At 36.0% G+C, this 18,599-nt stretch overlaps 1 protein-coding gene across 4 annotated transcripts in view; it reads right to left on the reverse strand.

Moving 5' to 3' along the window:
• LOC120515459 (triple functional domain protein) overlaps positions 1-18,599 on the reverse strand; it is a 322,795-nt gene that overhangs the window by 61,899 nt on the left and 242,297 nt on the right. For all 4 annotated transcript variants that reach the window (XM_039736493.1, XM_039736492.1, XM_039736495.1 and 1 more), the window contains 2 exons: positions 9,252-9,544; positions 4,563-4,733 (listed from right to left, as the gene is read on the reverse strand). In XM_039736493.1, the coding sequence (XP_039592427.1) occupies positions 4,563-4,733; positions 9,252-9,544 (464 nt within the window). The remainder of the gene's footprint in view (positions 1-4,562; positions 4,734-9,251; positions 9,545-18,599) is intronic.

The following is an 18,599-nucleotide window of genomic DNA, read 5'->3' on the forward strand; positions in this document are numbered from 1 at the left end:
TTCCCCCATCTTCACTCAGCCAATTTTTTTGTTTCAAATTTATTTATGAAAGCTTGAACAAGAGATTATGTAAATCCAGTTGGATGTACAAGGGCTTGTACATAATGTCTGACATCTGGGCCGTTTCCATACCTTTCCTGAAAGCCCCCCAATATTTGTACATGCCATCCAATACACATGTATTTGTAAAATCTGCAACACTAGCATTTTTTGGTTTGATTGATCACTGCCTCTAGTGTTTGAATCAGGTGTACTGCTGGTGGAATTTAACAAATACATGGAATGGTTTCTGAGCCATGAACACAGTTTTGGGAACCATACCTGTGTTGTTCTAGACATCTCAAAAAACATTAAAACTTTTATGTAAAACTCTGAAGTCTTTATTGTTACTTTATACTGTATCACTATTTATATTTTTACTTAATGCTGTGTTCTCATAAGAAAGTATCTACTCAGTAAGATAAAAAAAAATAAATAGATTTCTAAAATAAATTTAAAACTATTATTCCTAGGTATCCTAAGACTGCTGCACACTGAAAGTTTACAAAGTGTGCTTCTGGCTAGTGTCACAGGGCACGTGGGATGTGAATTTTCTGTTTGACCTTTAAGAGAGCTCAGTATGTTGCTTCAAGCTAACATGTATCTGTGGCACAGGCTGAAGTACAACTATTTTGTGAATGTACACAGCAATCAGGGGGAGGAAACTCATTTTCTCTTTCTTGTCCTTGCACAGAGTACATTAGATATCAAAAAAGATGAAGCATCAAGCTAACATTAAATGTGTTCAAGCATTCATATTAATGAATCAGCTGGAGTGGTGCCAAATCTTTTCAAAAGCCACATTTTCCGCTTTTTCTTAATCATCCCTGAACAGCAACTATGCATCAAAATGTAACTTTTTCCCATGTAGACATTCAGCTTCCAGAAGGTCACTCAAAAACAGAGTGACAACACCCGTCAAGATACCTGTAAGTTACGGGCTCAACAAAGGTGACTAATCTATTTACATACAGCTGTTATTCTGCCCGTGTTTATAAATAAGGTTGACGGGACAACTGGAAAACTTTTCTTCTATTTCATGTATCCTCTTTGTCAGCTGTAAAGATACTCATTTCATACTAGCCTATGAAACATGCTCTGTCTTTCTCCTGCCATTATTAAAAAAAGACCACACATACTGAGTTAGGAAAAGAGAAATATCAAGGAAAATATATATCCTAAGAAAGGATTTTAACCAAACAATTCAATGCATCTTGAATGTTTCTTCTTCTGGACCAATTACCTTACTGCACGCGTTATTTAACTCAATTATGGCTTATATTCAACACTTTGATACTACAGTAATCCCTCGCTATATCGCACTTCGACTTTCGCGGCTTCACTCTCTCTCAGATTTTATATGTAAGCATATCTAAATATATAATGCGGATTTTTCGCTGCTTTGCGGGTTTCTGCAGATACTTATGGTACATGCTTCCTCAGCTGGTTTGCCCAGGTAATTTCATACAAAGGATGCTATTGGCGGATGGCTGAGAAGCTACCAAATCAGAGCACGCAGTTAAGTTCCTGTGTGCTGATTGGCTCAGCAACGGAGTGCCGAATTTAATTCCGCTGCGTTAACCAGGAAGTCTTGTCTCGCTCATTCAGGATCAACGTGTTTCACTGTGTTGTAAAGAGTTAACTTTTGTGCTCTTTTGTGTTTATCTTTGTGCGTAGTCAAGCCCTTCGTTATGGCCCCAAAACGATTTGCTCCTGCTACTGCTTCAGGGGCTGTGCCCAAACGCCAATGGAAGATGCTAACGATGGCTGAAAAGGCAAAAGTTTTGGATATGTTGAAGAAAGGGAACAGCTACACCATTGTAGGATGCCATTACAGTATCAATGATTTCACGATTCTTTTTATTTAAAAAGGAGGAAAAGAATATAAGATCTACGGCTGCGATGTCCTTTAACAAGGTCGCAAAACGAGTTGTAAGTGGATGTAATAAGGCGGTAGTTTGGATGGAATCTGTTTTAGGGATTTGGATTGAAGACTGCCGGAAGAAGAACAACGGCGGTGCTACACAATCGCGTGAAGAGGCTCCTTTAGAAGAGCTGTAATGCTCTCCTTTGTTGTGCAGTAAAATTAAACTCACCGGACAAGTCGTTGTGTCATTGTTGGTAAGTAACCATAATTCATTTTCTATGTACAGTGCTTATTACATGTACATAGTTTAGTGTCACTGTACACACATTTTACTGTATACCATTTTTCTTGCATTGTACGTATTTATTGCTGGTAGCTTGTCTATCGTAATGGCTGTAACATATGTGATATCAGAGATGCTCGATATCTTTAAAATAATATTTAGGTTTTACTGTATATAAACAGTGTGTTTACATACATAATTTCAACAAATCTTACCTAATATCTAAGAGAATACAAAGGGTTTATGCTGTTTAACTGTGCGGGAAATGTTTATAATAGTGTGGGAGAGTTTATAAGGGCTTAAAATATATAAAAATAACCATATGAACATATGGTTTTTACTTCGCAGATTTTCACCTTTCGCGGGGGGTTCTGGAACGCAACCCACACAATCGAGATGGGATTACTGTATATATTTCTTGATAATTTAGTTGACTTTTTCCATACACACAGCATAGAACTCAAAACCAAAAGCGAATTGCCTTGTCAGTCATGCATTTGAAGTTTACATTTCATTTTATGACTGTCATATAACAGCTTTTTCCACACTAATTTTATAAAAGGCTAAAATTATCTATACTCAACTGCAATAATGTTCATCGGCAAAATCAACTGCTACTTATTTCTACTTTCCTCACATCTCTTACTAGTAAGTTAATAAATCTGATACTGTACTGAAATCTTTCATCATCTATGAAGCACTGTTTGACTGTGCATGTACTTAATGTGCCATTTAAAATAAGTGTGCTCAATGATCTGTGAATCAGCATCTTTAATTATTACTTTTGCAAAAAAACATTCACAGTAAATATGTTAACTGAATGAGGACTGCTTTATTTTGTATACTTTAAAAATATTACTTTAGAATTGTAAAATACCAATAAAATCAGATGCTTAAATTTAATTTAGCATAGAGTTAAATTATAAAACCATTAAAAATTATTATTTTTAAGTTTACACATTTTGGAGTCTATTGATGACAGTACCTTTTTTTTTTAATTACTGCTCTAAGTCTTGACACATTTCTAATTGACAGATGTCAGGCTACTAATGTGAAATACTGAATGATAATAAAACAAACAATTCTTTTTTTGATTTGGATTTTTCATAGTTGCATTTTAGTTCCACTTCTAACAGAATATGTATATATCGAAAATATATTCTTTGTGGATTTGCAATGATTAATAATCTTTACTTTTCCTTCTTTTCTGTGGTGGTGTTTTGCGCCACCATCACCTGATCAAAGTACTGTGCGGCCACCTGTGACGTTGGAATAAATGTGGATACATCAACTGTCGACAGGACCCACCACATCAAATCATCTTGGACAAAGGAATAAAGAATTACTTAAGCATATTTACTTTAGGTAGAAAACCCATTTTGAACCCCTGACGATTTTTGTTTTTTCCTCCAGCGTGTTTTTTTTCTTCTTCTTTTTCATTTTATTCAGTCTTCTCTGGCCATCTGACCATTGCAGCTTACGAAACTTGAAAATGAATCCAACTGTAAAGACTCTTCTTTATCTATTACTTGTATATCTGTATTATTTAAGTATGTATTGATTTATTATTTTTATTCTTAGTATTTCAATTATTTATTCATCTGCTTATTTCTAATTCACTGTTTTTCCTTGTATTTTTTTTCTTTAACTTCTTGCAAAGCACTTTGAAGTACATGGCTTGTATGAAAATGTACTAATAGGTCTCTGCCATATTCAAATTATTACCTAATTGTATTAATCGCCCTTTTAAATGGATGTCTTGTCTTTGCAGTTTTTACAGTGTGGCTTCTGTAGATATTTTTGATATTCTTGCTTTATTGTAAATCATGGTTTTGATTTTTCTTCTTTACTTTAGTTTTAAAGAAGCAATAGCAGTGTTTTATTATTTACTGTTGTGAGGAAAATATTCTAAGAATAACTTTGCAAGCTTTTATTTTGTTCAATAATGTAATGATATGATTCACTGCTAAAAACAATTCATAGATGTAATATTTAACGTATATCTACAGTATATCTCTGGAAAAGGTCAAGGTGGACAGACAATATTTAGCATCAAAAAAAAAAAAAAAACTTGGCAGTAGCTTTGGCAAAAAAAAAGACATACAAGCTCTACATAATTTGAATCATCCTGTTATTCAGTGCGCACAGCACAGAGTACCAAAAGTTACTCTTTTTTTTGTGTTGTTTTTTTTTTTACTACTTCAGACACTGTTTGTTATGTGTGGTCATACACAAACACATTTTCTTATATTGTACATATTCCAGTGATTTAAGTCTATTAAAAGTAACCACAACCTTACACGAAGTAGCTAGAAAATGTGGCCAGTTCTTTCTGAAAAAGGTATGAACTGCTAAAAGTAACATAAGCCTTACTTTGTCATCCTGGGAGTCCGGCTGTAGAAGACTGTGTTGCTGGATTGCCATAGGAGGTGGCAGTGGAACTGAGTCGGCCCCTTCCTCACCTTCCTCCTCTCCACAACTTTGCATTCCCGAGGATGACGACTTGGAAAGTGTACCACTGCTAAGGCCTTCATTTCTCACTCTCTGTAAGATAAAATAATTTGAGTTAGAGGCCAGTTTACTGCACTCTTAAACTATGCTACATATGTCACTTCAAGAGATACACAAAATGAAGATGAAATGAAATGGTAGTTAGGAAAATATTAAATTCTTTCAGTTTCACAGCTGTATTGAAATGTCCAATTTGAATAAGTATATTATTTGTTAATATTAATGATCATCTAAAGTAAATAAAAGAAAGGTAATAAAGCAGTAATAGCAGGCAACACAGAATGCTAACGTAAACAGACAAAAGTTCACATGGCTTTGTATTGAAGGGACTGTACCACTACTTCTGTAACCTTTCAAACACCTTTAGCAACAAGCTTTAAAACAGGGGTCTAAAGGGAGTATTCCACCCAAAAATGACATTTTTCTTTACATGTTACTTATGCCTTGAACTTTGTAGAGATGCAAAGAAAAATTTTTAATCTCATGTTTTTGAGTAGAGCAAGAGAAAAAAAGTTTATGATATAGCAGAACCCAATGGAAACTAGCATAGCGCAAGAGCAAACAATTTAACATTTTTTTCCATAGAAAAAAGACTTCCCATTACTTGTACTGTATAATCTATATGTCCATTATCCAGTTGTATGCTCAATGTGGGCAAAAGCACAGTATTATAGGAATGTATTCCTGTTTGCATAGTACACTAATTATTCTGGAAGTAACTTAAAATTTTAGAAAATGATGCGTGTATTTTTCATGTTTTGAGCACAAGTTCTGCATGGAAACGTGATTAAATATTTTTCTCAGCCATCACTACAAACTACATGGGGTAAGTAATATATTAAAAAATATTTTTGATGGAGTATTCCTTTGGACACTGCTGTGAGGGCCACCGAAGCTGCAGGTTTTCACTCAAACCTCTCATTTACTACTAAGCCAATTATGCCAGCTAATAAAACATTGAACACACACAATTAAATAATGTGCTTCACAGAAGTTAAGAGTTAGTTTCTAGTTTAAAAAACTGGTCAGGGCTAACACCAGCAAATATTGTGTCAAGTCAGGAACTGAATTTGAGACCACTGACTTGTAACATGACTAAACTTACTTGTCATTGATTGCGGACTTGCCTTACTTGACAATTTTTTATTTGTGGAAAAATTGAATGTTGACTGACAAGATTGTTGGAGTATTTAGGTTCAGATGCAAGTATATAAGAGCGCATTGCAATGCATTGCCCTATGTACAAAATTACCGTAAAAGCATATCCTATATACTTCATATTTAATATAAAATTAGTTGCTTTCGTACCATCAAGAGAGTTAACAGAAAAATGCCACTGCAACATCCAAAGAATCAATAGCTACTGTATTCAATGTCTGCATATGTCATCTACCATGTAATAAAATACTAACGTCTGCATGTCCAGTCCCTCACAGCAATGCAATCAATCAGTTTAGCTTTGGTGTAATTGGTCAGTTTTGCTTAATGTAATGACCCAATAAAACATGAAGTGAGAGTGTGAGACACACAAGGAGGAGTAAAGACATAAAAGGCATACCGACAGTAACTTTCAAAAACCAAAAATATAAAACGAACAAGAGATGAGAAAGGCTCCGTGAAAATAATGACAAAGTCTGAGAGTTAGGCTTTACAGAAACATGGCTGACAGAAGGAGCAACAGACAAGAGACATTCATACATATGCGAATACAGAGGAAAGGAGCTGAAGGTACACCTAAGTAGAGCAAAGAGGTAGCAAATATTAGTATAACACACAAAAAATAATACCATCAATATCCTGGAAAATACTAACAAGAAATAACTAGGCAAATTGTAAACATTTTCCAGGAAAGGGTAAGAAAGGAAAGACCATATGCTACAAATAACCACAACCTTCTCGGAAGGTTAAAAAATGAATACAATTTTTATATTATACATTATATGTAGGAACTATTACATGCTTAAGTAACAGAAAATCAGACTTGAAAAAAGCGATGAAACCAAAAACTATTTTAGTAACTAAAAGCTAAGCTCCTGAAATGTGGTTTTGCTATTTGGTTCTTATATGTACAAGCTGACAAGAAAAAAATTACAATAATAAACTTAGTCAATATATTGCAAAGAATGAATTTCATCAGGTATATTATTTAAGCCTTAAACGAATACTCCAACCAAAGTGATATATATAGATTTTTATATGATACTTATCTCACATGGTTTTTGGTGATGAGATTATGTTCTGAAAGAACATACATTTTCTGACAGAACCGAACCCAATGGCGACCAATGCTGGACAACAATAAAATATCAGCAATAGTAGGTCAGTCTAAACGGAGCAGGTTTTTGAACTAAAGACAGGACTCTAGCCAGTGAATGAGGGGAAGATGCGGATGAAGAATGATCCTGTGTACACAGGCTTCCTGTTTGAGGAATTAAGTCATTTTCTGGAGGTATTTATTTTAACAACATTTTAGCGTAAAATGAAGGCATTTTGCATGTTGTTAGTAGATGCATGAATGACTTCACAAATGGATTGTGCACCATGAGTAACGTGAGATTTGCTCTTGAATCTCTTTGATATTATTTGTTCGTGCCCAGTATTGGTCCTCATAGGCTCCAATTCTTTTGGAAATGCTCTCTCTATTCTGCATTAAAACAGGTTACTATTATTTTTTCTTAACTAACACTACAAACCACATGAGGTAAGGAACATTTTTGAGTTGCTGTCTTGACAGGTTATAGCATAATACAACTCCATATGTGTACACGGAGGAATAAAAATTGAAATGTGCTACGAAAAGAGAAAAACAGTAGAATAATACTGTATATATGCACATACGCACACACACATACAGTGCATCCGGAAAGTATTCACAGCACATCACATTTTCCACATTTTATGTTACAGCCTTATTCCAAAATGGATTAAATTCATTTTTTTCCTCAGAATTCTACACACAACACCCCATAATGACAACATGAAAAAAGTTTACTTGAGGTTTTTGCAAATTTATTAAAAATAAAAAAACTGAGAAATCACATGTACATAAGTATTCACAGCCTCTGCTCAATACTTTGTTGATGCACCTTTGGCAGCAATTACAGCCTCAAGTCTTTTTGAATCTGATGCCACAAGCTTGGCACACCTATCCTTGGCCAGTTTCGCCCATTGCTCTTTGCAGCACCTCTCAAGCTCCATCAGGTTGGATGGGAAGTGTCGGTGCACAGCCATTTTAAGATCTCTCCAGAGATGTTCAATCAGATTCAAGTCTGGGCTCTGGCTGGGCCACTCAAGGACATTCACAGAGTTGTCCTGAAGCCACTCCTCTGATATCTTGGCTGTGTGCTTAGGGTCGTTGTCCTGCTGAAAGATGAACCGTCGCCCCAGTCTGAGGTCAAGAGTGCTCTAGAGCAGGTTTTCATCCAGGATGTCTCTGTACGTTGCTGCAGTCATCTTTCCCTTTATCCTGACTAATCTCCCAGTTCCTGCCTTCTGAAAAACATCCCCACAGCATGATGCTGCCACCACCATGCTCCACTGTAGGGATGGTACTGGCCTGGTGATGAGCGGTGCCTGGTTTCCTCCAAACATGACGCCTGGCATTCAAACCAAAGAGTTCAATCTTTGTCTCATCAGACCAGAGAATTTTGTTTCTCCTAGTCTGAAAGTCCATCAGGTGCCTTTTGGCAAACTCCAGGCGGGCTGCCATGTGACTTTTACTAAGGAGTGGCTTCCGTCTGGCCACTCTACCATACAGGCCTGATTGGTGGATTGCTGCAGAGATGGTTGTCCTTTTGGAAGGTTCTCTTCTGTCCACAGAGGACATCTGGAGCTCTGACAGAGTGACCATCGGGTTCTTGGTCACCTCCCTGACTAAGGCCCTTGTCCCCCGATCGCACAGTTTAGATGGCCGGCCAGCTCTAGGAAGAGTCCTGGTGGTTTCGAACTTCTTCCACTTACGGATGATGGAGGCCACTGTGCTCATTGAGACCTTCAAAGCAGCAGAAATTTTTCTGTAACCTTCCCCAGATTTGTGCCTCAAGACAATCCTGTGCCGGAGGTCTACAGACAAATCCTTTCACTTCATGCTTGGTTTATGCTCTGACATGAACTGTCAACTGTGGGACCTTATATAGACAGGTGTGTGCCTTTCCAAATCATGTCCAGTCAACTGAATTTACCACAGGTGGGCTCCAATGAAGCTGCAGAAACATCTCAAGGATGATCAGGGGAAACAGGATGCACCTGAGCTCAATTTGGAGCTTCATGGCAAAGGCTGTGAATACTTATGGACATGTGCTTTCTCATTTTATTTATTTTTAATTAATTTGCAAAAATCTCAAGTAAACCTTTTTCACGTTGTCATTATGGGGTGTTGTGTGTAGAATTCTGAGCAAAAAAATGAATTTAATCCATTTTGGAATAAGGCTGTAAACATAACAAAATGTGGAAAAAGTGATGTGCTGTGAATACTTTCCAGATGCACTGTATATTAAAGACTACATGCAAATTTGAAGATAAGCTCCTTATATGAAAAAAATAAATGCAGACCTCTTCAATTGTTTCATCTTGCGGAGTTGCTGCGCTATCGTCAGAATCCTTCTGAGATCCCGCATCTGCACTCTTTCGTACATCTCTGCTCTTTTTGTGTTTTGGAGCCAACTTCTTGACATGGCCATCTGCCTTGCCGCTACTTAGTCGCCGTACAGGACTTGTAAGCCACTTGCGAAGAGTGTTTCCTGGACGTTTAGGCCCCGGAGAGCTCTGGGAGCCAATTCCATGAGGTTGTAGGGAAGTGACTGATGCTGGGGGGCTGGCATCATTGCTGGAAACTGACAAAGAATCTGTAAAAACAAGGGAACAAGCATTCAGAAAAAAGGAGACAGAAGAATGGACTTGAAAATATTTTTCTTAATACAAATATTTGTATATAACAGTCAAAGAGTACATTAAAATAACGAGAAGATCAAAAATAAATACCTAATGCTTAAATGACTAAGCAACCATATAAATGTTTGTAATTGTTCCTAAAAACGAAAAGCAGCCATATAAATGTTTGTAATTGTTCCTACAATGAAACATCGGTTATAAAAGTACCTTTAGATATAATTAAAAAATATAGCTAAAAATACTGAGTAAAATTGTGGGAGAGAGCTGAAAGAGCTTGGGGTACCCTAAATTCCAAATGATCAGAATCAACTATACCAACTTTATCTTAAACAACAAAAAGATGGTGAGCTCAAGGTTTTATCAAAAGTGGTGTCCCCCCCCCAAATTAAGGTACTAAAAATGATTGCTCCCAATACTGTTGTATGAACTTGAATGAATTATTCAGAAATTGATACATGTAACTGAAGTGACATGATTTGTGAAATAAAGTTTTTAAATAATTTGTGGGTTTAAATGTTCAAAGACATGTTGAATGTATGACAATTTCAGTATTAAGCTCTTCTCAATTAATAATGTAAAGTTTTATTCTGTTTCATTTAATTTTGAAACAGCAAAACACATACTGATTGAGCAGTGTCTGCATATAGAAAAAGCAGACTATTGCTAAAACAAGTAAAAAGTCATTGCTCAACAACTGTGCTAGACTTCAAACAATAGTAAAAAGGAAACGTCTATTTAAAAAAAAAAATAATAAAAAAATTGCAACAGAGTGACATAACACTATACACCAACAATTAAACTGCAGTATAGGAGTCTCACAAAACACATCGCAATGTAATTTCAGGCACTCATCTTTGTTCCCATTGTGGCTCCTTACGGCCATGTCACATTACACTAATTTTCCAATAATTTTCAGTTGTAGGCTCATTTTACATATTATTAGTGAGTCTGACATGCCTGGCAGGGTTGATTTTGTTTTGAATCACAGGGACGTGCTATGTGTGCATGTGTGAGCTGAAAATCAATGAGTGCTCAGCTACAAGTAAAATTCAAATAATGCAGCTATGAGGAATAAGGAATGTAGGTGTTCTGGACTTTGCAGAAATAAAAGAGATTTGTCCATCTGATGTTTCATGTTTTATGTACCATGAGAGAATGAGAGAAAAGGGCAGAGACTGTGGCTGAGCTCACCATTACCTGTAAACCCTTCACACTTTCACCGACTCCATCAGGCAGCATATTATTGGCTGCAAGAAAAAGGGGTGAGCTCACAAAATGTGAAAATGTGCTGGAACATGCAGTTATATAATCTGACTTGCCTTGTAATTTCAACTTGAGTAAACTGATATACACAAGTGACGAGACTGGCAAAAGCAATTGTCAAGTCTTACATCCCCACTAATTAGAAATCATGCAACATGATATTTTGGCTTTAAATGGTGTAACGGTGCTCTGAGTAATTACAGTACAAACACAGATTGTGTAATGAAATTTGACCCATTCTTAAAAACATTTTCTAAAGAGTTACTGGTTTATAGCTAGTGACCAGTGGCGACAGATTGATACCCTGTTTTTGGAATGGGAACTGAATTGATTTCATCTGAGATTTTGTTACTTTTTGCCACCAGTAGCAGCAAAGCACTTCTGGCATTTAGCCTCACAAACAGAAGCCTTCTTTGCCACTTGTGTTTTATTTTCCTAAAAGTGCATGCAAAGTCATGGAAGACTCTTAAATAAATTAATTTCCTTGAATATCAACTCTGCATCATTTGAGACTGTCTGCAGTCCTCAGAGTAGGTACCCGAGAGTCAGCTACCAACTATGAATTCCATGCTGGCCGTAATATATAGAAGATTTACAAATGAAGGAGAGAAAGAGAAAGGAGGGTGTTTTTTTTAATGGAAAATTCCACAATACAGCTGCCACCCTTCCAAATGATAAAGCAGGCCACACTTTTTTCAAATTCAAAATGTCTCATCGATTCAGTTTCCTGCTCCCACATTTCAAAAAGTTTCAAATGCTGATTTTCATGCTACCCAGGGTTTAAGAACATTGAACCTATTTTCATTAGTCATCAATGAATCATTACTTTAAAAAACAACTTTCACAAAACACACCTTCACAGCATTCTTTCTTCTACGGCAATTACAGGTTTGAGCCTTCTTGGGTAAGTCATTACATACAGAAAGTGAACTGAACGGGTCTGAATAGTTTCTGAATCCACTACAAGTGTGTGTGCTTTTCTTCATCTTACTCTTAATATCTACATCATATAAAATTTAACCATAGACCTCTAGAGGATGTTGTGGAAAAGAGGATGGCGACAAAATTTAGTGTTATCATGAACAATTCTGCCTTTCCCCTTCAGGGGGCACTTCTTTTTTCTCACCCAGCATGCTCTTTTTAGAGAATTCTAATTTCTTCATGAACTCTGTAGAATAAGTTTATAACTAAAACCTTCCACTTGTGTTGTTCATTCAGTACCAACAGGATTTAATCTCTGATGTGCTTAATGATGGTGTTCTTGACATAATGAACTCGTCATTACATACAGGGGTCTTCCCAGACTGTCTAAAGCCTGCAGTAGTTAAACCTTGTCTTAAGAAAAATAACTTCCACTCCTCTGTTCTCAACAGTTTGCATTATGTATTTTTGTATACTATTTATACATTTTTCTTACCTCGTTTTAATTTGTTTCTCTTTGTATGTAACTATTTTATTGACAACTTGTCCTTTGTACGAAAATGTGCTAAAAAAAAAAAAAAAAACGCTGTTGATGCTGTAGGATGTTTAGCCACAGACTCATTCATCCACAGTATAATAAGCACCACTACTGGGAATCTTTTCTGCCTGCTTCCTCCCAATGTCCTGTGTCTTTCACTCTGGCCAGAAGCTATAGGCAGATATTACAGACCTATCCTACTACAGTTATTTTAGCATCATATTTATTGTATGATATGCTTTTATTTTATTGTCTTGTATTTTAAGCTGGCATGTCTATGTTTTACATTTTGCCTGTGGTATGCATTTCTATTTCCCCTTGGGAATTAATAATGTATATCAAATCTAATCTAACAGTGAAAATGTACCTTACATACTGTTCCCCTATGAAAATCATAATCAGTATCTTAAACCTAAACACTGATTTTAAAGTAGAATGTATTATTCTTGAAAGCCAGAGAAACTTCATCTAATGCATTTACCAAAATGTTTAACAAAATGACACTGGATTTTCTAGGAAATTAGGAGTCTACATTACTTTTAGACACTATGCTTAAAAAGTAGATGGCAGAACTGTTATAATTATAATAACTATACAATTTATTTATAAATTCATTTATGCTTAATTTCATCTTTGGTGGAAATAGTGAAAAATATTGTAAGATTTATAAAAATTCTAAAAAAAAAAAAAAAAGAAAAAAGAAAAGAAAGGCACAGTAGTAGGCTCATAATTTACTACGTTAAAATATAATGAAGGTGGCAGTAAAGTAAATTTCCTTTTTTATTTTTATGCTGTTTTGGGATATACAGCATAAGGTTTCACAACAGGCTTCCAAACCTGAGCATAGGTCACAGTCCATTCCACTCATTCTTCCATGACTTAAACCTCTTTAAGGCAGGTGACTCAGACACAGGCACCCCTGAGTTAGCCTGTTTAAATGAAGTCACAGTTCACAGAGAGTCCACAGAAAAAAAAAAAAAACTTGATAAATCTTTCCCTTGGCAAGTTCCAATCACTGAACTCACTAGATGCTGAAATGCCTCAGTTGTCACAAATCATTAAATTGAGACATCTGTGAGTAATCATCGACAATGGCTCTGTAAAGTGTGAAGTCCCTACAGGGGAAGGGAGGGGGAGACTTCACACACTGATGTGCAGGAATACGAAAAAAAATTTCCTTTTTTCTTTAATCAGTTACTAAGTGTTTACAACCAAAAGTGAAAACGAAACAAGGGAATTCAGCTCAAGGTTCAATGTTCAAAAGACTGAAGTTCTTAATTGTAGACTTCCTGAGTAAACTGCTCTGAAGAGCAACTCAGAAGTGTACTGGCAAACACAGAATGCTATGATTCACACATCTATTGTGAAAATGCCCACCCAGTTCTGAAGAAGCAGATCTTTGTTATTATACTCACACTGAATGACAAAAGATTCGCAACAATAAATGTTTATATTTCATTGCATGACAACAGATTTACTGTGCTTGGTCTGCTTTAAAAAACTGGGATACAATTTAATATAGTCATGGATAAACATAAAATGCAGTCAGAAATAAAAATAAATCATATACAGTAATTAACAAGTTAAAAGGACAATCTAAACTGTGAGAAAACTAAACATATTTGTGCATTTATTTTAAAAAATAACATAACATTACAGAGAGTTAACAATAATATCTCTTAAAAAACTGAATAGAATAACTACGGTGTACATAAAATGATGCAACATAAGTGATCCAAACTAGAAAGTGGAGCAGTATTAATCTAAAAGGTTAAAATCCTCTATACCATTACACATAAAAGGCAAAAACAGGAGCATACATTAAACTTACAAAATGTCTGTTTGTTATGTTGTACCTACAGAGACAATGCTGAACTCTACAGTAGTTGCTATGCAGTGGCAGATGACTCTTTTTAACAAAGAGCATTACAGCATTATCCTCAGTAAGTAAGTGGCTTTCTTTGTTCATGACATAAGGGGGATGCCCTGAATTAGCTACTTCTGCCTGACAAACGTTGTAGAGCTGTATAAAGTCACTGTAGATAACCAGCAAACACGCTAATTGATGACTATTCAAACATAACTGGAAGGATGCCTCTGCACTAATGGGGAAATATCTTAAAATACAAGTACTACAGCAGGAAATGTTCCTTGTTTAATCAGAGGCAGGGAACAGCCTGCTCATGACCAAACCAAGTGATTTATTGCAGAAATAAGTGACAGCAAATGTATTTGCAATATAACAGTGAATTCTGCAGAGGTGTACATTTAAGGGAAGAGTGCAGCTCCATAAAGAACAAAAAAGCAGCAGCTTTGGTGATTAAGCACATTCAGAAACCAATCAAAACATTGTTCTTAGATGGTAATACATTTGTGCAGTGAAATTTGAAGTGTGTTTGAAGGATGACAGAAACTATGATTAAAAATAACTTTTTTTTTTTCTTGGTAAAATAAAATGTGAACGACACTACTTAAATTTATCCAGGCTTCCAGTATCTTTTTTAGATTAGAAATACTCCCTTAAAGCCAATGCCTGGTGAACACAGATGTTTCAGCTAAATAGACTAAGACGTACAAATTAACCAATTAATATGCATGGGTGAGGCTAACAGCAAGGATCAAATTGTTTAAACTGTCATCACTGAAGCTATTAGATGTTCACTTCACCCCTTAATGGAACACTGCAGCTTCAACAATGGCGACTGCAAGCAAGAAAATAAAGAATTACTACAGCCGAGCATTATGTAAGAAATGTGCTCTTTAGACAGTTTGCTAAAATTTCAAAAATATGTGCTGTTGTATAAACCTACAATTATATTTATGTTAATTATTTTTATATTTGTTTATTTGCAAAGCCTGGGTTCTTATGTACATTTCAAGAGTGATCACTGCATTTGAAATGGGACATATTCAGCAAACAAATATCCAGACAATCTATTTTCACTGTAGTATTAGAAAGCATGCCATTATATGGATGTTACTCATGATAATTCAATATAAAATACAAGACTGAATAAGGATGTTCCAGAAGAGCAATATGAATATGGCATTCTGAATATATTTAGAATTATTTATGCAAGAAGCCTATTATAGCTTCCGGCTTTAAAATACATGCGGGAGCATGCGACAGCATATCAATCACCGAGATCACCTGTTTCAGTTGTTCTCCTGTATTATTTATTACACCAAAGCAGCAAATCAGTACCACTCAGTTGTGTGCGTCACCCAGCACCCTAGTACAAGGAAATTTATATATTAAAAAAAAAAAAAACAAACTAAATAGCATTCACCAAAACTTGTGATGCTCCAGGGTCTTATTGGAAAAATCCAAACTCAGGAGCTGAACGTGAAATGAAAGCTCAGTAAATATTCCTCATCTCATAAACCTGACAATGATTGGCCAAACAAATGTTGATCATCAAATCACATACTAAAAGAACTACTACCTAATTATGTTCTCTGGCAAACCAATAATTACACCACTACTAACATATGTTGTGTGAAAGCTTCAAATGAAGAATATGCTTGTTTGTTTGACAATTTATAACTCAACTATCCAACCCGCGGCGTAGCATACGCTGCATAATTATGTATTAAGGGTTGAACACTTCCGGAAAGACACAGTTGTCCAAATGGGGTGGGTTTGAGGATACGACTAAGCCGTATGTAAGTGAATGAAAAGATGGAACTTTGGAGAGAGCAACATACAATTGTCCGTGACTGAAAACTGGAGGACCGCCACTGCGTCCCCACCTTCCAAAGCGACGGACGGGGCTGTACGGCATCCCTTTAAGAAGTTGGACGCCGACCGCTCGGAGGTTGCGTAAATATTTAGCGGGAGGGAGTCTCGCTCGTTATCAAAATTAACCAGACAAATCGCTCCACCAACTAAGAACGCCCATGCACCAGCACCCACAGAATCGAGATAAAGCTATCAATCTGTCAATCTTCTCCGTGTCCAGGCCGAGTGAGTTGTCCCTTGTTGAGTCAAAGTAAGCCGCAGGCTCCACTCCTGGTGGTGCCCTTCCGTCAACCATACTCCCCTCGGAACCCATAGACTTTGGTGTGCCCGTTGGCTGCCTGGCAGGTTATGGGAATAACGTCGCCGGATCACCAGTCGGCATAGTTTATGGTCGGAACTACGACGGTATCTGATTGTCTTCGAACCTCCGACTTTCGTTCTTGATTAATGAAAACATTCTTGGCAAACGCTTTCGCTCTCGCTGGTGGGCGAGGCTCTGTTGTGCGTATCCCATGGTCTGTCTCGTGTGCTATGGCCGGCTGCTTAGTGAATTGTTGGTGGGTGGGGCTCTGTTGTGTGTATCACATGGTCTGTCTTGCGTGCTGCTTTTTGCGTGCCCTGGTCGGCTGCTTAGTGAATTATATATTCTTGATTAATGAAAACATTCTAGTGAATTATATATTCTTGATTAATGAAAACATTCTTGGCAAATGCTTTCGCTCGAATTGTTGGTGGGCGGGGCTCTGTCATGCGTGCGTCTTGCTTGCCATGGAGTTAGTGAATTTTATACATTTTATATATGGTATCTATATCTATATCTATAGATAGATAGATAGATATTTTCAACTAGGCAGGGTGAATGTCATCCTAACCCCTTGCATACCATTACTACTACGTCAAAGCTTAATTTGACCCTGAACTGGATAAGATAGGTTGGAAATCAAGTCAAGCTGCTTTATTGTCATACCATCTATACATTGCATTGCACCATACTCTGGCATGAAATAATATTCCACAGTAGAAAATTCGTGGATGGATTGTTCTACCTTGTAACAGGACATTCCAGTAACGTACGTATTCTCAGGCCCATGTTTTAACATAAAATTGCCCAATTATACATTCAATGAGTGACAACACACTGAACAAAAATAAAACGATTATCAACAATAGTCTATTAATGAATTTCAGCCGGTTTAATGCCTCTCTAATTTGTTTAGTCAGTAACCGAACTAGCTATTGTTAAATAATGCTACATAAATATCTGCTGTCAATTAAGACCCTGGTTTAATTACAATCAATCGGAGCTTTCAATCTCAATTTTAAGTACGTACAATCTAACAAAAGATTTTGGATGTCCAGAATATTCTTTTTAGTCACACCAACTAACTACACATTTGTAACATTCTCTTGCTATGTTAGTAATTTTATGCTTAAAGTTAACGAAAATGTAATCTTTAATGTTAAAACACACTTTATTAATTTCATCTTTTTATCCGCACAATGAATTTTAATATAAAGCCTCAAAATATAAACTAAGTCTCCTTTTGTTGATGGTTGGAAAACTGATAGACTCACTAAACTAGTATAAACCTGAAATATGCTATACTGAACACAAGCTCTTTTCTTTCCTTAGCCACACAATTTGATGGTGCAGTGCAATAAGGGCAAATTCCAAGTTAAACTTGGTAAGACTCAAGATATAGTGTCTCCAGAGAGAAGGATTGAATGGTAAGGGCCACCTGCATTAAGGCATAAACAGAAACTCTCTCTGGCTTTGGTTTTAACACTGAAATGACCACTTAACTATATGCTGTAAAATGGTTTATTGCAACCTTTCAGCCTGAAACTATACACCTCAAAAAAAAAAGGCAAGAATAACAATCGTCACTAAGAAGATGAATCAATTTTCAAAATCAATAGTTTATCTGTGACATGAAAGGGTGCTATCTTGGACTTATACTTTAATTGAAGTTGCAATACTGGTTGATAAGGACAGCAAGTCGTAACATACAAACCACCAAAAATAACATTTTTAAATTGTAAAATATCGTCAAAAAATGGTAAAATACTAAATTCTATATGAGGTTTGTTACAGAAAAAGACTACTAAAAGATTAAAACAGGGTCTTTCAAAGAAAAAAATCAAAAAAAGATCACTAAAGAAGGGTTAAGATTATTTTTTCACATTATAACTATCCAAGAGTTAGAAGTAATAACTGCTTTAGACAAACCACAGCATTTACAGGCACTTCGTGCAAGAGGTTACATTAGAATATTTTATTGTTTGTCTTTTCTGCAAATTTTTTTTAAGTTACTTTTTAGAAAAATATGCCATTCAACATAGCTTGTCTTATCAAGCCACATACTTTTTCCACCATATTATCAAGCCCAAATATAAAGATATCCAAAGCCCTCTTACCTACCACACACAGCTTTGTAAATAAATGTATCTATAGTTGAGTGTGTGGGTTGAATGAAATGAAAATTGTTCTAGCGGTAGAGTGAAACTTTACCTTTACCCAACTTTTATCTTTGTCAGCATTTTT

The sequence above is a fragment of the Polypterus senegalus genome, chromosome 15 (assembly GCF_016835505.1).
Source record: "Polypterus senegalus isolate Bchr_013 chromosome 15, ASM1683550v1, whole genome shotgun sequence".
NCBI lineage: Eukaryota > Metazoa > Chordata > Cladistia > Polypteriformes > Polypteridae > Polypterus > Polypterus senegalus.